This window comes from Cygnus olor, chromosome 14, assembly GCF_009769625.2.
Source record: "Cygnus olor isolate bCygOlo1 chromosome 14, bCygOlo1.pri.v2, whole genome shotgun sequence".
Lineage (NCBI taxonomy): Eukaryota > Metazoa > Chordata > Aves > Anseriformes > Anatidae > Cygnus > Cygnus olor.
Genome location: NC_049182.1, coordinates 11,166,749 through 11,191,067, shown reverse-complemented (window position 1 = coordinate 11,191,067; position 24,319 = coordinate 11,166,749). Strand labels below are relative to the sequence as shown.

Sequence of the window (24,319 nt, the reverse complement as noted above, 5' to 3'; positions counted from 1 at the left end):
CTTTTCTTGAAATAGGGAAGGGAGTGGTTGCTAGAATGAGAATTATCTGACTCATTCCTTTACTACAGTGAACTTGAAACAACTTTGGACTGAGGTGTTTGTGTAGGTTCTTTAAGATTTGCTCATGACTTCTAATTTCTATGTTTGAATTGTGAAAATATACATACATAGTTTTCAGATGATGTTAATCTCTGATTCCTCATGGTGAAATCACAGAATGGTTGGGATTGGAAGGGACCTTAAAGATCACCTAGTCCCAACCCCCCTGCCATGGGCAGGATACTCCCACTGGATCAGGTTGCTCAAAGCCCCGTCCAGCCTGGCCTTGAACACCTCCAGGGTTGCGGCATCCACAGCTTCTCTGGGCAGCCTGTACCAGTGCCTCACCACCCTCTGAGAAAGAATTTCTTCCTCATACCTAATCTAAATCTCCCCTCTTTTAGTTTAAAGATATTCCCCCTTGCCCTATCACTACACTTCCTGACAGAGTCCCTCTCCAGCTTTTTTGTAGGCCCCCTTTAAGTACTGGAAGGCTGCTAATAAGGTCTCCCTGGAGCCTTTTCTTCTCCAGGCTGAACATCCCCAACTGAGCTACCCAGCAGTAGCAAGAACCTGATGGATCCGACAGTCAGTGAGAAAGTCCATGCTTCAGATCAGACTGCTGGGTTTAGGTGTACAGGTGTATATCTGGGCAAACCTTTCTCTTAGAAGGTGAGCTTCTTGTCTAATGCATCTCAGCAATCAAATTCAGGATAATTTAAATAGTCCAGTAGTATGGCATTAACTTCTGGAACATCTGGCAATATCTGCCACTAATTTGAGGCATGCTGTGTGCCACAGTTGCTTTTTTATTTTAAAAAAAAAAGGGGGGGGGGGGGGGGAAGGGGGCAGTTGCTCCAGACTCAACCTAGTTATATACTAGGCAGTTGTACTGGAAGCTTAGTTTCTGTTAAGCTGTTAAACTGTTGAAATGTTTAGCCTGGTGGAAAGATCCTTTGCAGGTGCAGCTGGAATTTGTGCACCACGTATCTGGTGGCTTGTGGTCCAGTAGAAGGACTCATGCCCTTGCAGATCCTGGAGTTTAGAACTGTTCCCTTGGAATACTTCTTTTCTTCAGTTTAGAGATCGGCATGTTGATGTGTTGGATGAGGAGGAGCTCAGTGTTTATCCCCAGTCAGGAGAGAATAGGATTAAGAGCTCTTCTTTCACCCGTCATGTAACAGTGCTGGCCTTGCATCTCCCAGGCATTGTGGATTCATAAGCAGGGGGCTTCAGCAGCAGGTGCTCACCTGAAAACTGCCCTACGAGTTTAGATGAATGGTGTGACTGGCTCCCTGTGCTTGTAGCAGAGTAGCTGTGGACACCTAAAAAGCAGTAAGCTCGTAGTGCAGATGGCAGTCTCTCCTCTCGGTATCTTTCCAAACTGTTGTTCAGGGATGTCCACAGCGTGACTGTCTAGGCCACTGTCTGTAACACTACTGGGAAGCCTATGCCTTCTGTGAACCTGTCTAATCTGTTTCCAAATTCACTTTTTTTGGCCTTTTGCATGGCAGTTGTACAAAAGTACTTGCTTTTGGGTTGCTTCTAAACATACTCTTGTTAAAGGTTACCACTAGAATTATCTTTGCGTTGAGATTGTCACTGTCTCCATATCATTAATGACTGTGGACTGTTCTCAGTAAAGATCTGTCTGCAGTGGCTCCCTTGTTCTCTTTACAGATTTACCCTGCAACAGTGATCAGACCACGGGGGAGAAAGATATTATACAGCATCTCTGGTGGCTTGCATTCTTGAAAGTGTGACATTGTGCCACAGTAAGCAGAATGTCAAACACCGTAGGTTTCAGTTCAGGCATTTTCTGAAGTCCTTATCAATTCTTGTGACTCAGGAAAGTGCTAGTGAGACTAATAATGTGGAAAATTGAATTCATCTTTCTCACACGCAAGTGATCACAGGCGTGGAGAATCCTCTTGAGGATGCTTCTAGTGGAGGATGGGAGAAGACGAAGAGCTCATTATTGCTGTCCATGTGTGCGTGAGGTGTTTGGAACAACTAGTGGAGTGACACAAGAACAAGTGGGAATTAGATGGACACAAAATTAAGTCGGAGATTAGAAGATGACTGAGTATTACAGCAATAAAATTCTAGCATAGTCATCCTAAATCACAGAAGTAAAAACTGAGCTGGTTGGTAATTCTTATTATTTAGATAGTACTATAAACCTGCAAAAGGGAAATAAATGACAGGTGTCAGCAGTAGCAGCATCCAGCTTGGTAATGCTTGTGGTCTGACTCCCTTTTACTGTCTCCAGCCTAACAAATGTCTGCTCTGATGCCTCAGGTGGCTGGCTGTTGTTTAGTTTTACCGTGTATAAAAATGTGATCAGGTTGTTGAGTCATGATGCCCTTGAACTCTGTTTTGACAACAGTGTCCTGTCGTGTGGTTCCCCTGCCCCAACTGATATGAATGAAATTAACACCAAGGAGTGGCACCAGGGTTGTTGAGCCCTAGTTGGCTATGTAAATAAATGGCTTCTGCAGTTTACACTCTCAAAGTCCTTGGGATTATATCACCTTTTTGGGAACAAAGCAGGAAACAGTACAGTGAGCTGTCAGTGTGCTTTTTAACACCTGTAAGGGGGAGGGGTCAGTGACCCGTGGGTTGGTAATCCCCTTGAGAAACCATGGGAAACCCATGAAAACAGATATTTTGGAGCAGGAGCTCTGCAGTGGTTGAATCCCGTTGGTCTTCATATTACACAGGACTTAGATCTGTGCAGTGATTTATTTCTTTTGGCTTCAGAAATCCTGCGTATGAAGGCTTCAAAGAACAAACTTTAGAAATGGAGTCAATAGCCAAGTGGAGGTGCTGTTTGCTTGTACCTCATCCCGATGAGATCCTACAGCTTTTCTTCTTGGGCACTAACCAGGTTCTACAGCTCTGAGATAAGCAAAGAATTAGCCTAAGAGGCGTAGGTAATCCCTCCCACCGTAGAGGGACAGGATCACCTGTACATATGTCTGTTGCAGCTGTCTCACCCAATCCCTTCTTGATGTACAGAGGTTAATTCTGTGGCCCGTCTAGGTATCCTGTCTGTCTGACTACCTGAATCATTTGAAATGATTTGGGTATCTAGTTTAGTTGCAGATAGCCAGGAAACTGTTTTGTTTGTTGACTGGAGCTTTTATTTCTCATCTCCTTTGCTAGCAGTAGAGAGGTATTTAGTCTTCCTTCCTGAGACCATTGTAGGTAGAGGAAAACTGCTGTTGTTAGGCTCCTTTTACGCTAAATGTAGCCTTTGCTCAGGGATCATTTTTCTAAATCCTCTGGACTTCTTTCTTGTACTCTTCCATTTTGCTTAATGTGGTGGTCAGATTTGGCTACGCTAGTCCCAGACGAGGTCTCAGTGCTGTGTTGTGAAATCTTAATTCCCTTTCTTTCCTTAGGCAGTACTTGTAGATATACTCCAAGTTAGCGCAAGTGAGCGCTGCCACCAGAACTAGCTAGTGTAAACATTTGGGTGATTTCCTCTCGGAGCTGCCCTGGGGCATCAGAGCCATGCAGAAGGTTTCCCTGTGTGGCCAGTGCTGAATTGTTCCCTGTGCGCTTCCCCAAGGGCTGTACCCCGCTGTCTGGCCTGCTGCTCTGTGGAGCCATGGGTGCAGAGACTTTTTGCTCCTGAGCAATCCCAACTTGCTTCCCTTTGTGAACTACCAACACGTTCAGTTTACATTAATGTGAGGCATGAGCTGTGGTGTTTGAGTCCTGCTGTTTATAGCCTCGCTATATTTAGCAGCAGTGGTTAAAAAGGTTATGGCCTCAACAGTCTGGAGGTAGAAGGGCTCACATCGCCAGCAGCCTCTGAAGTGGGGTAAGGAGTCTGTACACCTACATTTTGTTGGCCTGACTGCTCTTCAACATGGTTCTGCCATTTTTGACTGAAGATAAACAGAACCTAGTGTGATATGGATGTTAGTCAGGACTAGCACTAACCTGTCTTTGAAAACCAGACAGGTGTGATGTGGTTAGAATGTATTTGTGATTTCTCATTTTGTCACAGAGAAGATAATTTATTATAAATTCCTTTTCATAGCTTCTTGATATTGCTGAAGTGATCTAAAGTGATCTAGAGAAAGGGGTTGGAGCTGGGGCGGTAATGTGCTCAGAACTGGCCACAAACCTGAAGCATCTCAGTCGTCTTAGTGTACTCTCAATTTCAGTCATCTAAGTACTTTTTGCGTCTCCTCATGGTGTCTGGCTGGAGTTGACAGGGTAGGATTTCTTCACTGTTCCCAGCAACACAGTTTGAACACTAAGCCGGCACTCATCAGCTCTGCAACAGTGATGTAAGGTTATGTGACAAAGCATCTCATGTGCTGTCCTAAGTTGTTTTTAGGACGCAAAAATGTGGCTAATGTTGGTTCTTGCATTAATGTAAAATAAATCTAATGCGCTCAAACTGGGGAAATACAGTGTCTGAAGACAGCATTCAACACTGTCAAAGTGTGATTTCAGTGTTTATACTGTAATAGTTGCAAGCTAGTTGTGGGAAACATGGTGTCAGTCAATCTTGTGGAAGTGTACGCATACCAAATAGCAAATGTCCAGAGATATGAAATGCATTTTTTCCTCCAGAGGTTTATATCTAATGTAACTCTATTTAACTGCTAAGGAATTGTAAAGTTACTGTTTCATCACTGGTAAAGATAGCTAATCTAAAAACTAGGAACCATTTGCTGTTTCTAGCATGTGAAACTTTTTTTTTTACACCTCTGTTTTTTTCTTTACACTATTTTCACAATTGTATATGCGAATATAACCGTGTTCAAGGCTGTGATAAACTTTATGGAATAAAACCTGTGGAGTAAAACTACACAGCTGTACTGTAACTTTATATCAACCATGTAAAAGAATGAGATAAATAGCTGCTTTTGGTAGTATTCTGTATTGTCCTTCAGATTTAGTCCTGCAGGAAAGAAAATGATTAAAACAACATAAAAAAAAAAAAAGGCAAAGTTCAAATGTTAAAGTTCTAAGTGTTTCTACTGTGTAGTGAAATGTTAGTATAGAGGGGACATTATTTTGAAATATACTTAAAATACTTTATTTCATATTTGTGGCTGGAACTGTACAGTTTAGAATGTTACAGTAGTGGGAATTTCAGCTAATTTTTATAGCTTTTTTTCTTGCTCTTCAAATAAGAAAAAAAATGTATCAGAGGTAAATCCACTTCATTTTGGGGTGGGTTTGGGTGAACAAAGTGGGAAATTCTTCTTCACACGCAGATAACCGTAATCCAAGTCTGTGGAATAATACATTCTTCCCATACTTCTGTGAGTGGGTTTAACCCCTTAGTCTTGTAGTCCTGTATCTGTCCCTCCCCCTCCCCAAGATTTTGATTTGTATTTTAATTTGTGAAAGATAGTTTTATTAGTGCTTTATTACAGTTAATTAAATGTTCAGGTTGTAGATGAGCATTAACAGTTTTAAGTAGTTGATTTTCTGGCATGTTTGCAAATGATTTTCAACTAATAGTGCATGTGGCTGAAATCTAAAATAGTGTTTTTGCATTTCTTTTGTGTGACTTTCATACTAACCTCACTGATGAACGAACGTACACTGAAGGAATTGGTAAATTGTCCACTGCCGATGGTAAAGCCTTCGCAGATCCTGAGGTTCTCCGAAGACTGACGTCTTCTGTCAGCTGTGCACTGGATGAAGCTGCTGCTGCATTGACACGGATGAGGGCAGAGAACAATCACAATGCAGGACAAGTGGACAAGTATGTATTGATCATTCCCCACCCACAGCTTTTGAATAATAGAACATATTTTTTTAAATTTCAAATTATTTTTTTACAGTTACTCCTTAGTAATATTTCTGCTGCAGTACTAGCGTAAGCAAAGTTAATTGAATCTGAAGGTGTAACTACTGCCGCATCAGGTTGTTACCATAGAAGTATAAGAGAAGTACAAAAATGCTAATTGGTAGATTAGAGGAAATGCTGTTCTTTCTGTGTAGTAGATAGCTAATTTCTTTCTCGAAAACTGGTTAAGCTTTTAGCTGTAGAAGAGTTGGTGATACTTCTCTATTTACTGCCTCCACATATTTTGTGGAAACTAAAGGATCTAGTTCATAGTATTTTCTTTCAACTTTTAATACAAATACTTAAAGGGTAGTGATTTACCCAGGAATCTTGCTCAAGAACTTAGGGGCAAAAAAAAAAAACCAAAACTATATACCTGGTAACCTTTTTTTAGGTGATAATTAATGAGGATAGCATTCAACTCCCATGATTATAGAATTGAGCTCCAAAAGCTTACTTCTCCATTGGTAATTTAAAAGCATCATTAGAGGACCTGAAGTACTTTCCACTCTGATAAGTGAATAAAAGTTGTTCCTAAACTGTTGAGGTGGTGTGACTGCATATACTGTTGAACTTCAAATCTCAGATCAGAAATCTTAGTCTATTTCTTTTCATGTGAGTGAAATTACCAACTTTGTCAAAACACTGAAAGTGATTATAATACAAATATAAGTGATCAGATATCTGACCTGATCTGAATAGAACATTCAGGTCTCAGCTTGTTTTATCTAGCAGCTACTACTACGAAGGGCAACGAAGCTGGTGAGGGGTCTGGAGAACAAGGCTTACGAGGAGCGGCTGAGGGAGCTGGGGTTGTTCAGCCTGGAGAAGAGGAGGCTCAGGGGCGACCTTATCGCTCTCTATAGGTACCTTAAAGGAGGCTGTAGCAAGGTGGGGATTGGTCTATTCTCCCACGTCTTTAAAAGATGTTTAGATGTAGAGCTTAGTGATATGGTTTAGTGGAGGACTTGGTAGTGTTAGGGCAGAGGTTGGACTCGGTGATCTTGGAGGTCTCTTCCAACCTAAATGATTCTGTGACTAGCACAGTTTAGTTACATTTAGTTAGTACACAGTTAGTACATTTTTGGGTATCTGCCAAATGAGTTCCTTTTAAAATAAAGCCTTAATATAATTTAACCGTTAGTCTTTTGAAAAATTGAAACTTGCATACTTTCCTGAGGAAATGCTGGGGTCAGATGGATATATTCTTCATTGCAAGTAAACTTCTTGAATGATTGTCTCCTTCACAGAAGAGAAGTTGAAGCCTTTTAATGAATCTGAATATAATGGCTTTTGCTTTAAGACATACGCATCCATACCTTGTAAATAAACTATACAAGTGGGAATGCATCATATACAGTCCACTACCGATTCTAGTAGAAGGCTCTTCCTGCCTTTCCTTCTCCAACCACGGCATTAGCTGTATTTTCATTCCTGGTGGCTCAGGGACTATGATTCCTTACATATGTTTTCCAAATAAAATGATGTCATCGTTTAGATAAGTAACTGAGTTGATACTGAGAATGACTTAATTTTGTTTACACTCAGGTGTTTAGCCATGCTTTAGCAGTTGTCTTTTCTGTTAGAATTAGACTTTTTGGTGCAGAAAAAGATTTGAGAGACAGATTTGGTTCAAAATAAATTGAAACTCACTCACCTTTTTCTAGATTGGTTTAGTGTGCTTTCCTAGGTATCAGGAGAAATAGCTCTTCTCTTTAGTGCAGAGGTTAATGATGGTTAAAATAATGATTATAAACTTCCTGAGCTTTTAGATGTCAAGAACTTGGGGTATGTCTGGTCATTGCCTTTTAACACTTAGCTTGTAATTACCTATTTTGGCTTTTGAAGGATCAGTTATTAGTGTTCAGTGTAGGATTTGTGGTGTTATTGCTGTTTTAAAAAATGCGTACTTCAATTGGTGTATTTCATCCATATGAAAAGTTCTGTAACGTACTTTTACTGTTGTATGAAAGGAAAGATGGTAAACTTTTTGTAAGACTCCTCTCCTCTCCTTTCTTCCTTTAAGACCTCATTAGGTGAGGTAAGGATTTTTCTTTGTTTGGAATGGCTGCTTAAGAAGAAATTCATGTGTTCACTTAAAAAAAAAAAAACAAAAGCTTTGGGCTAGTGCAGAGAAGGAAATAGTCCCACTTTGAAAAAGACAATGGTCAGGAAGCTTGTTTTGTAGCAATATTTGGTATTAGTAGCCTCTTTGATGCTAGGCTGTTCACTTCTTGGCTTTATCTCTACTGGAAACTTGCCTTTGTACCTGTAGTTTGTCATGGTCATAGCCTGTGTGTATCTGGCATTCCAGAGAAGTGCGAATAGCATCAATGAGGTTTACTTCTGTATTTTGCACAGATGGCAAATTACTTTGTTCTGAGAACTTTTCTGCATGTAGCCTGTATAAGAGCTAGTGTTAAGCTAGCAACTGAGAACAAGAGCTAACATGGACATCAGCAAGGTCTCTATCTCCGTTTCACCAACGGAAATAATGTATATGTGTACTTTTTTTCTTTTAAAAAAAATAAAGCTGCAAGGTATATTTCCTAGTAAAACTTGGTGCTGCCATCGGCACTAAGTAAAGACTTAGTAAAGACTATTTCCTTGCATAAGAACACTACGCATCTATTGTAGGTCTATTTTGTGCTTACTCTTGTGATAAATGATTTTCCAGTCGCAGTTTGGCAGAAGCATGCTCAGATGGGGATGTAAATGCTGTCCGGAAGCTGCTGGATGAAGGAAGAAGCGTAAATGAACATACTGAAGAAGGGGAGAGTCTCCTTTGCTTGGCCTGTTCAGCTGGATACTATGAATTGGCACAAGTAAGTAACAAATACATTCGCATCTAAACCTTTATGAAACATTATCTAAGGGGTTTTTTTGATAGTTAAACGTTTTAGATATTCTGATTAAAACAATTTTTGTAGTCTAAGTGGAGTATCAGTTAATACACCTTAATGTGGGTTTACAGCTACTGTTTGTCTTCTTAATGTTAAATGCCATCCTACATGCCTTAAGGTTTAACGGGCTTGTGTGAGGAATGTATCTCATGCTTTATGATTTGTCTGTTTTTCTGACATTGTTCTAGATGCAGTCAAGGTGTTCTGCCAAGCAGACATTGCAAGAGGAGCTAAAATATTGGCAAAATAAAAAATGCAAGGGCTTACATTCTGAAGACTAGTGTCTCAGTCACTCAGTCAGTTTCTTAATGACATCTGTCATCAGTGCATTAGTTTGGGTTAATTTTTGACTTTCATATGTGTATTCAATAGCAGAGCTTATTTGGTTTGAGTGGTAACTCAGAAAGTGACCAGCTACATGTTTTTTGTGGTGGACAAGGGTGCAGAGGGAAAACTGTTCACCTGTAAGCTTGATTTAATGTGGGCTGTGGTCATTAATGCAAGTTTATAGTTCTTCTGTTACTCTGGTTAGTGAATTGCCCTGTGGCATTTGAAAACGTCAGTACTGCACTGTAACTTAATGTTGATTTTAACATATACGAACAAATGTAGAAAAACAGCGTTTTCTGAGTCAGAGTATAGTACAGGTGGTAATTATACACTATTCCTGGGGAGTACCATTTGTGCTTTGCGTTGTTATTAATGTAAGGGAATGTCATGGCTGACTGGGTAATCATTCTCAAGCCCGGCTGAACTAAAAGCAAAATGTCAATGCCAGAATTTATTCATACTAACTGAACTTTTTTTCTTTAGGTGCTACTAGCAATGCATGCAAATGTTGAAGATCGAGGGAATAAAGGAGACATAACTCCCTTAATGGCAGCTGCCAGTGGAGGCTATGTAGATATTGTTAAACTTCTCCTTGTTCATTGTGCAGATGTCAATGCTCAGTCTTCAACAGGTAACTGGGAAGCAGGAAGTTGAAGAATCAACAAAATTAGCGCATAAGCCAAGTGCTTGTGAACGTCAGTGGGTTTATCTGATGTTTTAACTTACAAGAAAACATGACACGAATGGTTAAGAATAGGCTAGATGCATATTGGACATGTTTAATAATGGCCAAATAAAGGTCTGAAGACTGCTTTTAATATTAACTGTAGTGGAAAGCACTGTTCCTCTGAAATCCATTGTGGTATTAGATGACCAGAAGAATTCATGAAGTTTAACTTCTCTCACTTTAATAATCCAAAATTACCCATTGAGAAGCCCAGGGGACATAGCTGGTCGAGACCAGTTACTTTGGTCTATTGCTTTTACCAAAGAAGAGCTACAGGTTTTTTGGGCATTGAATATTGTCTGCTTTGATGATGCTTGACCACAACTTAACTAACCTTGCTGAGAGTATTAAACTGCTGTTCAGTTTTGCTAACCTTAAGATAGAATTTACATTTTTTTCAAATTAAAGTCAGATGTTGAACTATGCAATGTTCATTTTATCTTGATGTTTAGTCATACTGAGTAGAAATTAAAATTTACTGTAACATTTAAATCATGGCCACGTGATTGTCATTTTCAGAACTAGGGTTTTAAGTTGCAATAACTTTATAAATGTTTTTTCAAGGGATCAATGGATGCTATTTTAGACAAAACAAAAATCAACAACAAAACACAACGAGCAATTTTCGTGCTCACTATAGAGTTTAAGGTTTATTTGATCTCTGTGTGCTGAAGTAGGAAGCTTAAAGTAAAAAATGCCGATTTTTCTAATATTGGCTTAGTGTTAAAACTTTCATATTATGGTTGTGTTGAAGTTATTGGCGGGAGTAACGTTACTGTGAGGTAAAAGGCTGCTGCTTGTGATGCACTTGGTTTTGTTCAGAGTTTTAAAAACTAAATTTCCTGTATTAGGACTAGGTAATGGAGAGGACTTACATGCAAACTTCTTCTCTGCAGGAAACACAGCGCTCACTTATGCTTGTGCTGGGGGCTTTGTTGACATAGTGAAGGTGCTATTGAAAGCAGGTGCTAACATTGAAGACCACAATGAGAATGGGCATACCCCCTTAATGGAAGCAGCCAGTGCAGGTCATGTTGAGGTTGCAAGAGTATTGCTGGAATACGGTGCAGGAATCAATACTCACTCCAACGAGTTCAAAGAAAGTGCACTTACACTTGCATGCTACAAAGGTATTATTTTGTACCTTATTTTGTTTTTGTTGTTGAAATTTATTTTCTGGGGTTTGTCTAACTCAGGGTTCCAGCCAAGTTTTGATTCAATGTTTTCTTAACTGTTTACGGAATACCAGATTTTAATTTTAAACTTGATGTCAGGAAATGTTCATCCTTGGTGTAGCTGTGTTAAGCCTGTCTACTTGTATCCAAATGTGGTGGACACACATTCAGCATGCTGGAGGTGAAATCTTGTGACTGGCTGTGTCCGAACTTGTGCTTTGGCACAGCACCACTTTCCTCTTCCCCTACTACTGCATTTTCCATTTCGTTCAGATGCCCCTCACCAACTACCTGCAAGTTCTGAAAACACATGTTAGTTGTTAGTGAAGTGTCAGGTTAGACCAGATATTTTTAGAATACCTGATGGGGGTAAAATGCTAGTATTATTACTGAATACTCTTCCTCAACTGAAATTTTGGAAGATGTTTATGAATTAATTCATTATTGTGAACACTTGTGGACTTAATTTCTTGTGCAGTTCGAAGTTTCTGCATAAAATAACTTGGTGCCATGGTAATCCATTGGGCTTCCAGATTCTCTTCTTCCAAAGGAAAAAACAGAAAAACAAAAGAAAACAATTTCCAATGAATGTTTTTCTCCTAACAGAAACTATAAGGATGCAGATTATTGTCATAGTGATTTATGTTTTGCCTCTGCAGTTAGAATTGGAGGATACTTGTTATGTATAACCCATCAGAAGACTTGGATCTGATACTGTCATGGACTTCCTGCAATATATAGTAGTTCATTACAGACAGTTTTCTGTAATGGTACTCTTGAAAATCTTGGAGGGATACTCTTGTTTCTTGCAATGGTAAACTTAGTAGGTGTGATGTAATGCAAGATCTTCATTGACTAGGGATTTCCTTTATCATCTTTGGCAAAGAAGGTTGAGCTACCTTATTTACCTATCCTCATTTGTGTAAAACGATTTTGCCTTGAAACTCGATGCCCATTAGGAGGATAAAATGTATAACTTCTAAGGGACACGTTCTATCTAGAACAATGGAAGCCATAATAGAGTTGAGTTAAAAACAAGCTTTGGTAAAATTTAATAGAAGCTTTTCAAAGTAGTGTCAGAGATGCACATTATGTCATAACATGTTCTTGGAGTTCTCAGAAGTATTCCTGAGTGCTATGATTAAAAAAGTTTAAAGTTAAGTTCAGATCTACACGGGCCTATCTTCAGAAGATAATTCCCCCTCCAAAATGTATGCTGCTTTGGAACACTTACTCAACTGTATAACGACACATTGTTTAAGGAACAAGCACGGTCTTTTGTAGCTTGAAGTCACAAGTTCCTGTTGTATAAATTTGAATTAGAGAGGTCTGTCTTAATTTCATAGTTGGGCAGTATCACTGGAAAAGACAGTCTGATGTCTGACCGTTCTGCAATTGATTTTCATTAGAGGACTTAAAGAGCAGATTTATGAATTATAACTTATAAATTTATAATAACATATGAAAATCTAAATAATTCCATTAAATGTATTTTCTGTACTACTAAAAACTTACGATATTAAATGCTTGCTTATTTTGTTCTGTTTCATTTTGAAGGCCATTTAGATATGGTTCGTTTTTTGCTTGAAGCTGGAGCTGATCAAGAACATAAAACAGATGAGATGCACACAGCGTTAATGGAGGCCTGCATGGTAAATAGCCTTTATTTGTACTTCTTCCCCCTCGGTGGGAGAGGAATAGAGGAGATGATAAAATGAAGTGGGCCTTTGTTAACAAACTGGTTTAGGTCTGCAATTGAGTGTTTTAATTGTTACTGTAAGAAAGTCTTTAGAATAGTTAACACAGGCAACTTCTTAGTCTAATTAGTTTTAGGGGAAAAAAAAATCTATATTTTGGGTATGTGATATGTTGTATTAAATGTTCCCAATGTGAAGCGTAGGGGTAATTAATTTGCAATGCTATAGGAGGTTGAGCCCAAGTCACCATTTCTTTTGCAGTATAAAGGAGTTAGTTTTCTGCCTTTGTCTTTATAAATAAGGTCTCACGGGTCATCATGGCATGAGCCTTCCAGAAGTGCATTGAACTGGATGAGTAATGCATTACACTTATCCTTTCACCACAGCAGGAAATAAGTGTTGCACGTAGAGACAGTTTGCTTTATTCTAGGTTTCTGTAAATGGTAATGTGAGGTTTTTGTTTTGCAAACAAAAACAGTTCAAAAGTAGTTCAGTTCTTAGTTCCCTGTTTTCATAGGAAGCACAGAGAACGGAGGAAAAAATAGTTTTCTTCCAGTAAGCTGTAATCCCTAGAATATGGGCTGCAATGTTCCCCACTAGTCTTCTGAGGTCAGGAGGATCAGTTGTTCTTTTACTGCAGCTGAGAGGTGATGATGGCAGTGACCAAGGTCAGATTATTACATCTCAAGGGGTGTTGAAGTCTTCTGATAGTGAGATGGTAATAGTATCCTTGAATAGGCTTCCCTGTATGAGAGCCTAGTGCCAATAAGGAGTTTGGAAGGACCCAGTTGTGGTGGGTGTATGGTGTCACCTAAAGGAGATTGCAGCATGGCTGCAAACTAAACGTTAGATTTAGTCACTTCTTATAATAGTCTGAGCAGCATGTTAACTTGGGGTCTATGAAATGTCTCATCTGGGGAAGTTATGTTGGAGGTCTGAATGCTGTTATTTTGGGGTATTTCAGACCAGTTTGCAGAATGTGTACTTAACCTTTAAAAGCAATAGAGAGGAAACTGATCCTTTGAAGTTCCAGTTCCGAGTCTAGCAATGAAGTTTTTTCATATTATCTTTTAGCTACACCCTTGTGGAAGGGAACCATTCTGGCAAATTATTGTGACTTTTGCCAGCCAGCATTCCGTGTTCTTTAACTAGTGTTGCAAAGAAATACAGGTTGATGAGGTATCTGAGCCTCCAAGTTTTGGTACTGTGTTCTGGTCAAATTGGAGTACTACACCAAAGATGATAAATTTTGGTTAGGTGAGGTGGTTGTTGGCTTTTTGGCCAGCTTCACTGAGAACAACAGCCTGTCCTTAATTTACACATTTGGTTGCTGTTAATCTCATGTTACCTAGTACCTGCTTCATGGTTAACCTAAACGAGACAAGCATTGTCAGGAGTTGCCGGTTTGATATCCCTCTTCCCCTGTTTTCTGTTGCTTCGTGTTAGCTGTTGGAGTTACTGGCTAGTGATTCTGATGAGATCAGAATGGGGAAGTAATTCACTTAAGATTGCTGTTGTTAATGGATAAAGTCTTTACTGTTGGGAATTAGTATGTGATGTAAGTAAGAATTCCACTTTATAATCATGTCTAGGGGTCTGTGCCCTAAGCCGAACAATTCCGGTTTTAACTTCGGGCAAAGGGGTATTCTGATGTCTTTTTTGCCCTTTAATATTGCCCAACTTCATTTGGATTTCTTTCCAAGGAAACAATATAAAAACATCTGCTTTTTGCCACTGAAATTGGCTTTTTTTTTGGACTATATTGGGAGGAAGTATTCTCTTACTTCTCTAGGAAAATCTGCCAGTAAGTGTTGGGGCTAGTTTAAAGTATTAGTCCAGGTTTACCATCCTGTCCGAGAAGAACCACTGTGTCAGGGCATAGAACTCTGTTAGCACAGCGAAATCATCAAAGCTGTCTGAACATTTTTTTCCCATTCTAGAAGAATCCATATTTCTTCTTTGAATAGTAAATATAGTGATCAGTGTGATGTACCTAAAATGTATGCTTCTGCAGTATGCAAGGCAGAAAGTGTTTTTTTCTCTGCTGAGAGATACTAACAGAATAGCTCAATTCAAGTCTCTCACTTTGGAATTCCCTTTTTCCTTACTATATCATATTACTTGTATATGCTGAAGAAGGATTCAGTATGACGTCCTCTGATCAGACCATCAGAAGTCTCGTTTCTCACTGAGCGCTGTTTCTACAACTTGAGTCTTCTACCAGCATAGTTTATCTGTTTTGGTTTTGCAAGCTCTCTTCTCCAAAGTGTTCCAAAAGTTTGGGTTCCATTTATGTTAGTAATGCGAGAGGGAGAAACCATGAGGGTGTTCTTTCCGGATGCCAAAACTTTTTTGCATTTGCATATTCGCAAAGATATTGTGGCTCTCTACAAAACACACCTTAGGTAAATCATGAATTTTTGGTACTTGGGTACCTTGGGTACTTTTGGTACTCTTCCAAGGAACTTGGAGTTCAGTAGTAGTTTCTGGAGAAGCTAACAGCTATGTTTATCTGCTTTGATTGGTAAGTCTGAAAGACAGCTATGGCAATCCTAATTCTCTTCCTTCATTGGCAAAGATTGGTTCACCGCAAGTCACTTTTCATTATCCTTTTAAGATGTGTTCCAGCCTTCCCTCCTCCTGTCAACCTACCTAACTGAAGTTTTTCAGCAGGTATCTTTCCAAGGATACAGAAACTGACAGTTGGAGCTTTTTTTTTATCTGTAGAAGCTGTGAATCAACTCTAAAGAAAAATAGTCTCTTTTTCTAGTGCTTGGTTTGAGGTTTAGCCATGCAGTGGATTTAGTCATGGTATTTGTTTGCTATCTATAATACTTCTGTGCCCCAGCTATTTTGCTGGATATTTAAGAATGTCTTACCCCACGACTCTTCCCCTGCTCAGCACAAGAAAGGGGGGAAAGAAAATCTAGCTCTTTTTTCCTGATGCATTTAGACCTAACATAAGCATAGGTGGAAATCTAAATGTCAATTTAATCCAATTATTATAACAATGTCATAAATTAAACCATAAGCTTCCTCTAGGTCATTTTCAGACCTAGTGCACGTAGTAGTGGTTGCAACTAATGCATTAAATGACTTTGACAGTTTCTGATTTCTGTTTTCACCTCTGTTTTGTAGGATGGACATGTGGAAGTAGCACGCTTGCTTTTAGACAGTGGTGCTCAAGTGAATATGCCTGCAGATTCATTTGAATCTCCCCTCACCCTGGCTGCTTGTGGTGGACATGTGGAGTTAGCAGCTCTCCTGATAGAAAGGGGAGCTAACCTGGAGGAAGTTAATGATGAAGGTTATACTCCTCTCATGGAAGCTGCACGCGAAGGTCATGAAGAGATGGTGGCCTTGTTACTGGCACAAGGTGAAATCACTGTTTCTTTAGCATTCATTATGAAGCATGCAGTGTTGACTTCTGTGCAAAATTCCTCTAATCTGGCCTGTGCTGTAACTACAGAGCAAAGCTAAAACACCTAAACTGTGGAGGTGATAATCATTCATGTTTCCATCCTGTCTCTGGTCAGTTAAAATAACAGCACTTTTGTTTCCTAGGGGCAAATATAAATGCACAGACAGAAGAAACACAGGAGACAGCTCTTACTCTGGCATGTTGTGGAGGGTTTTCTGAAGTGGCTGACTTCCTTATTAAAGCAGGAGCTGATATAGAACTTGGTTGCTCAACACCTTTGATGGAAGCTGCTCAAGAGGGTCATCTTGAATTGGTGAAATACTTGCTAGCAGCAGGTACGTATACAGTACAAATGATCTGGCCCACAGACTTCATAGATTTGAATCATATGGCTTAGAAGATACCTAGGCTCGATGGTGGCAGGGTTGTAACAAGAAACCATCCTCAGATGCCTTGATAAGGGGTGTGTGTGTGTTTTTCACCTTAATATTGTCTGATACTGTTAACAGAGGAAGGTGCCTCATGGAACGCTGGCTTTTGTTCCATCTTCAATAAATACCAATATTCATTAGGAAAATTGTTTCCAGCGTTTAGCAAAATGTTAATACAGATAATGCTTGTTTTTATATGCTGCTCCTGCTTTGACTAAGCCAAATGATCTGCAGACAAGTAGTCTTCCTGAATAACTGGTACTTCAGAAATTGGGCCCTGAGAAGTAGTGTACAAGACAGATTTTGGAATGTGCTGAATTTCTTCATTCTAAAGTCTTATGAAATTAAATCTTGCTGGAGTTGGGTGGGGTGAAAAGACACTTCAATGTTCATCTGTCAATTTAAAGCTGGTAGAAACTAGAGCACATTAATACTATTAAAAAAAAAAGAAAGAAAAAGCTGCATTTTATATATTTTCCTTGTAGTGGACAGTAACTTATTTGATATTCTTTTTTCTAAGAGTAAGCATAAAATGTGCTGGATTTGTAATTCTAGAAAGTAATGCTCACTGCTCATCAAGGGATGGTAACAATGGTGTCTCTTATGTAGTGACACCAGCATGTGACACCAGTCACAAGCTTGCTTGAAACTCTGCTTGCACTTCTCTTACACTGGTAATGTAGAAAGTTAATTGAGGAGCTTTGTTTTGGCATCAGTTGATCTCTAAATATTTCTCACACCTTGAAAATAAGAAATTAGCTAATCACATTTCCTTTTTTAGAAGACTAAAACATAATTTTAATGTAGCTGATAAAGACATAAAGCTAGTCAAATTATTTCACTAATATTTTAAAGAAAATGGTTTTAAAGAGCAGGGAAGAAATGAAATTTGTATAAGTATATACTCTTGTAGTATTAATACTTATTCAGTAAAATGCATTTTGTCTGGTTTTACAGCTACCTGTCAAATGGATAGTCTAGACAAGCATCTGAATTCACTTTTGTTGTTGGAACTGAAATCTTTATTGCTGTAGGGGAAGAATAGTAATAAGTGACCAATAAGTGCTTCAGTTGTCAGTTAAGCCTCTTCTAAACCTTGGCTTATCCCATCTTCTCAGGATATTTTTATTATGAGATCAATTTTGACCATGAGAGCAATGCCTGTGGGCTGTGGAAGCTTTTGGTCTGTAGGATGGAACTGTCGTTGTGGATAAATATTGCCTTGATTTTATGTTCATCAGATATGAAATACTTGATAAGGAGATGTCCAGTAAGAAAAAAATTGTTGTCTCTGTAGGGGCTAATGTTCATGCCACCACAGCGACAGGAGATACAGCTTTGACCTATGCCTGTGAAAATGGACATACTGATGTTGCAGATGTGTTGCTTCAAGCTGGTGCTGATTTGGTAAGGCTTCTGTTGCCTTTTGTGGGGAAAACTTGGTTTGAGACTTCATGCCAAAGGTTGTATGCTTGTAGAGCAGGAAACTTTCAACAGTTGAGTTTCATATGTGAATGGGAAAAGAGGTATGAGTAACTTTTAAAAAAGCTTTCATGTTCTGCTTGCTCTAAAAAAATAAAAATTTTTCTACTTAACGGGTCAAATATTAGCTAATAAGTTTTAGCTATAGATTACACTTGTGACAGTTAATTATCTTAATTTCAGTATGTTCCATAGGTTTTATTGTTTAGCAGGATACAATTCTACATTACCTTTATTTTTCATGCTACCTATTTTTTTCTAAACTCTTGCAGATTACAGTTTCTGTTTTAGTCCTGTGAATTTAAAATAGGTTAGTAGTAGGATATATTACTTCTCTGTTAATTTCTGAGTCCTTTTGGTATTCTTTTGTTTTGCAGCTTTCAAAAGTTAATCTAAGCAAATGCATTTTAAATGACCGACATAATATGATCTTTTATTTTTTCCAGAAATCTTTTCTTTCTTGTAACTTTTTTCTGTATATTGCTTTCATAGTGCTTCTTTTTTTATGATGCTTTTAACCACAACTGTTTTTTTAATGTTAACTATTTTTTTAAATTTGTTTTTACTTTCCTGATGTGCAGTGAGACACCTAAAATTGCTTCTTCATGACCTACAGTTACAATGTTTGTTTGGCTTTTAAGCAGTATAAGCAAATGATACCTTAGTCATCTAAAGGAGATCAGGAGCCTTAAGTCTTATAAAGCATGAGCAGGGAAGATTGTGCTTTTGTTTGTTTGTTTTAAATATTCTTCTTTCTTTTTCCACATTCTGCTTTTGTGTTTTTTTTGGGGGGGGCGGTGGGGGGGGTGTTTAGGGACTTATCTCAAAATAAGTATTTTACTATTTGAAGTTTGTATTTAAAAATATAGATTTTTAATTGAATTAATACTTCCACTCTTGTTGTGAATATAGTGTGTTTTTTTTAGGTCTCAACAATTTATCTGCAGGAAAGTTCTAGTTCATAACAATGCCTTCCTACCAGGAAGGGAAGTCATGCTAATTGTGGGGGTGTTAATTGAATTGTTAGGGGGTGGCACATCTCCTGAACTTTGCTCAATTTAGTGTTAGTTACTAATCAGTAACCACTTAAATAGATATAGGCCTTTTTGGTTTTACTTGGGATTAAAAAAAAAAAGAGGTACTTTGTTGGAAAAGGATATAATTCATGAATCCATGACAGTGAGTAGCACAGCCACAAAGCCTGAAACAAAGAAATATAAATTTGGTGTGCAGAAGCTTTTAAAAAGATACAACAGTTTCTGCTTACGTATAACTTTAATTATTTACAATTTACAAAAATGTCAATTACTGTATTATTTTTTTCTCTCTCACCTCTTGTGTGTGGGTTATTTAGAACAGTGCTTGTGGCCTTTAGCGTCGAGCTCTGTGGTCAATATTGCTGAGAAAAACATCAAGCCTTTCTAAAGTCTTACTTTAATACATTTTTTGTGCTGCCAATCAAAATGAAAAACTGAAAAACTATGAAAAACTACGAAAATCATAGTAAGGAAGAAAAGTAAAATTTCTGTCAGTGGTAATTGGCTGTAGTCTATCCAAATAGTCGCTTATTGTTGAAGCACTGGTTTACATGTGGAAGGGGGTCTTTCCAAATAGTTTTCCTATTTTTGAATTCTGATGTTACGTAACAGTCTTGCATTTAAAAGGAAATTGCAGTCTCTAACATAGGTATGTTAAACTTCAGCAATTATTTCTTAAGATGGAGGGAAGATGCTTGTCAAAAGCCACGTGGTAAAGTTATAGTCTAAATAGTACAGATGAAATCTTCAGAACAGGGAAATACCTGCAGAAGTGTAGTGATGCTTACAGTGGGTGCCTAGAGTTTTGAAGAGTTCCCTTTCAAACTTTTGTGTTGCTTTACTTTTTTACAAATTCTAAGCTGTTGTGAATAAATTTGCCGTGATTGTGATTGTTCTGAGGAAGGTTTCACAAGTGTGTCACCTTATCGCTGGAGTTTGAAATACCTTCTTTGGCAGTACCATTCTTGTAGATTTTAGTGTTCATTTGTAATTTAAATGAGATTAGATGATTTGTTGTCACAGGAAGTCTGTGGTGGAGTGGTTAAATTGGTGCTCTGTCTGTCACTGTTTTTCTAATTAATTTTGCTTTCTTTCCGTTGTTAAGGCACATCAGATGAAAATACATCTTCATTTGCTTTCCTTTTTCATGGTGCAACTTCAGGCTTTCTTGAGATTGCTTTCACTGACATTTCACTGCTTTCTGGAATCCAACTCTTTACCTGCGGTTTATATCCCAGTCACTGAGGAGATGGACATGTGCCATTTTACCTTGTGTTCCTTTGTGTGGGAAAATATTGATTATGTCTATATTAAAATAAAAGAGGGCCAAGGTCTGTTCTTGAAATGCCAGGAGAAAGAGCTGTTGTTGAACCCATCCGTGCAGTGTTGCACTGGACCTGGGGATTCACTGAGCTTGTGCCTGTACCCAATGTCTATAAGATTTTGGTTTATGTCTGTGGCTATGTTGGCTTATGGGCTATGTTGCAGTCCACCAGAGTGGTGTTTGTTTAACACAATACTGGGACTATGCACTAAACGCCCCTGCATGTGGGATGAGGTCTTGAAGTTCGTCAGGGTGTGCAAGGCCTCTGAGATCAGTGGAGACGAACTTGATGTTGTGTTATCCATGCTGCCTGTTGGGAACAGTTTCTGGTGCCCTTTGTTCCCATGATTCTGGACAGGGCCAGAACTGTGCCAGGGAGGCTGTTAAGGAATAAACAGTGTGAAAGGTCAGAGATCCCATGCCTGAACCTGTTTCCTAGCCCTGTTTTATTTATCTATTTACCTGGGAAACTATTTACTTAGCCCTGATTTATTTATTTATTTACCCGGGAAACTACAGGCCAGTCAGTCTCACCTCTGTCCCTGGAAAGGTGTTGGAACAGCTTGTTCTGGATGCCATCTCCAAGCAATTGGAAAATAAGAAGGTTATAAGGAGTAGTCAGCATGGATTCACCAAGGGGAAATTGTGCTCGACCAACCTCGTTGCCTTCTATGATGGCATCACCAGCTGGGTAGATGGGGGAGAGCAGTGGATGTCATCTACCTTGGCTTTAGTAAGACTTTTGATACTGTCTCCCACGACATCCTGGTAGCAAAGCTGAGAAAGCGTGGGATAGAGGAGTGGACAGTTAGGTGGGTTGAGAACTGGCGGACTGGCCGAGCTCAGAGGGTGGTGATCGGCGGCGCCGAGTCCAGTTGGAGACCTGTGACAAGCAGTGTTCCCCAGGGGTTGGTGCTGGGTCTGGTCTTGTTCAACATCTTCATCGACAACCTTGATGAGGGAATAGTGTCCGCCCTCAGCAAGTACGCCGATGACACAAAGCTGGGAGGAGTGGCTGACACGCCAGAAGGCTGCGCTGCCATTCAGCGAGACCTGGACAGGCTGGAGAGCTGGGCAGGAAGAAACCAAACGAGGCTTAACAAGAGCAAGTGTAGAGTCCTGCACCTGGGAAGGAACAACCGCAGGTATCAATACAGGCTGGGGGATGAGCTGCTGGAGAGGAGCTCTGCGGAGAAAAGGACCTGGGGGTCCTGGTGGACGACAGGTTGGCCATGAGCCAGCAGCGTGCCCTGGTGGCCAAGAGGGCCAATGGGATCCTGGGGTGCATTAAGAGGAGCGTGGCCAGCAGGTCAAGGGAGGTGATCTTCCCCCTCTGCTCTGCCCCGGTCAGGCCTCACCTGGAGTACTGCGTCCAGTTCTGGGCTCCCTGGTACAAAAAAGACAGGGATCGCCTGGAAAGAGTCCAGCAGAGGGCCGCAAAGATGATACGGGGCCTGGAGCATCTCCCCTATGGGGAAAGGCTGAGAGACCTGGGTCTGTTCAGCCTCGAGAAGAGAAGACTGAGAGGGGATCTCATCAATGTTTACAAATACCTGAGGTGTGGGAGACAGAGGGATTTGGCCAACCTCTTTTCAGTGGTTTGTGGGGACAGGACAAGGGGCAATGGCCACAAAATGGAGCACAGGAAGTTCCGCACCAACATACGAAATAACTTCTTCACGGTGAGGGTGACGGAGTACTGGAACAGGCTGCACAGGGAGGCTGTGGAGTCTCCTTCTCTGGAGATATTTGAGACCCGTCTGGAGGCCTACCTGGGCAACCTGCTCTAGGGAACCTGCTTTGGCAGGGGGGTTGGACCCGGTGATCTCTTGAGGTCCCTTCCAACCCCTACAATTCTGTGGTTATCAGTAAAGGTGTGGTCAATGCTGAATTTTGTTGTTGCTTTGTTTTGTGCGCTGTCTGCATACTGTTTACTTTCAGACCACGAAGACAAGGAGCACAGTTTTTTGAGATTTTTTTCTCTGATTCTAGATTGAGGAAAGTTGATCATACTTCTTCCCCAAATGTGCTTGAATTAAAGGAGCTATAAATACTGGCTGTATTTACCTGTATTGTCTTTTCTCATTTGCTAGGTGGTCAGGTCTGAACAGAATTTGAAGTGGAGACTTCAAGGCTGCAGCTCTGAGGAGGAACCTCTTTTGGGCTGCGTTAGTCACATAACAGAGGGCAGAAGATGTTTCTGTCAGGCAGCTTCCTGTATTGTGCTCACTGACAACTGAAATCCTTGGACTTTGCTAAAGTTATGCAGCTCATGTTCTGAACTGATTTGTGTGTTGTTTGTGTCCAGTTGAGGCTTTATCAATCTTCAGATAGAATCATGAGCTGAAGTTCAAGGAAGTTATTCTAATTCCCAGTGAAGTCTTGTTTGAACTGAGCAATTATTACCACTATATCTCAGCACAAAAATGATGGTGTTCCTGCAAGCAGAAAATGAGAGGTCTTGCTTTCCAGGGACTGACTCTCTGACATAGGTATTAAACATGTAATTCAGTCGAGGAACCAAGCACCAAGTGATGAGGGGAAATGGCCTGAAGTTGCACCAGGGGAGGTTTAGGTTGGATATTAGGAGAAATTCCTTTACGGAAAGGGTTGTGCAGCATTGGAAGAGGCTGCTCAGGGAAATGGTTGAGATGCCATCCCTGGAGGTCTTCAAGAAACCTGTAGGTGTAGAACTCGATAGCATGGTTTAGTGGTAGACTTCTCAGTACTAGGTTAAAGGTTGGACTAAATGGTCTTAAAGGTCTTTTTCAACCTGAATGATTCTATGATTCTGAAGGCTTTGCTGGATTCATTAAGCACAGTGGCTTTATAAGAACCAGGAGAACAAAAAGTAAATGATGCTTATGATTAATGTTCCTTGGATATGGTCGGTTTTCCCTTAAAACTCTGTAGTGGGATGTTATACTAGAAGTGACAAATGTCATTTTATATCTTTGTCTTGTGCAGAGCTGTTTGCTCATGTATGGTATTTTGATGACTTTGTCTTCTTGTGGCTAATTGTTTATGTCCTGACTTGTTACCAATTATTTTGATGCTTTTCTAATGGAGTTCTTTAAGGTATTTGTCTTTTATGTCTTGAAAGGAACAAAGTTGGCCTGTGAAAATCTGTAGTAAAATAGGTTTTGCAGGTCTACATCTTTTCTTGTTAATGTAAGCATTTGAAATTTGCTTGCTTTTGTGAAGTATATGAATGACTTAATGAGGCACATCTGAAGACTTCAGCCTGTGATTCCACCTGATTAACATCCCTCACACTAATATGAACCCTTAATTCAAAACTCACTGTCCTTTATGTGCATGACACACTACATGTTTGCAGCATAGAATCATTTAGGTTGGATTTAGGCCTAAGATCATCAAGGCATGATGCGTAAGGCAGTTTTCGAACACCTACGAAAGTAGACGATATTTAAAAAGAATTTGAACGAAACTATAACAGAGATCTATAATGGAATCTAACAACTAAGTTGCTGTTAGAGTGAGGGTTTCGAGTTGTAATGTTTTTCTATATTGCTTCTTCAAGCATCAGTGGAATATCAGGAATTTTAAGTCTCTTTAGATTTGGCCCTCAATCTTCTACAAATAAAGCAAAAGGCAGTAAGGACATGGGAAGCTAATTTTTGTAGTTAACACCTTTTTGATGCTGTTTTTGCAATCTCTGGATGGTGTAAAGTACAATGAAATACTTTGTTTTGCCAGTAGGGAATAAAAGGTCATCTTATATTTAATCAGATGCTGTGTATAACCTTTGTGCTATCTTCATGAACCTGAATGGGTTGTAGTAGGAATCTTAACTGGTGAGAGCTGCGTTGCTTGGTTTTACCATTGTGTTTTGTTGGTGCAATTCCAGTAAAGCAGAACATTCAGTTGGTGGATCTGATCCATTTAAATTCACTTTCCAGGTC

At 39.6% G+C, this 24,319-nt stretch overlaps 1 protein-coding gene across 1 annotated transcript in view; it reads left to right on the top strand.

Moving 5' to 3' along the window:
* LOC121077618 (ankyrin repeat and KH domain-containing protein 1-like) overlaps nucleotides 1-24,319 on the top strand; it is a 119,608-nt gene that overhangs the window by 36,931 nt on the left and 58,358 nt on the right. Inside the window, 8 exon segments of the mRNA XM_040572954.1 lie at nucleotides 5,626-5,782; nucleotides 8,544-8,691; nucleotides 9,583-9,730; nucleotides 10,723-10,956; nucleotides 12,559-12,653; nucleotides 15,837-16,074; nucleotides 16,263-16,454; nucleotides 17,848-17,957. Of these exon segments, the coding sequence (XP_040428888.1) occupies nucleotides 5,626-5,782; nucleotides 8,544-8,691; nucleotides 9,583-9,730; nucleotides 10,723-10,956; nucleotides 12,559-12,653; nucleotides 15,837-16,074; nucleotides 16,263-16,454; nucleotides 17,848-17,957 (1,322 nt within the window).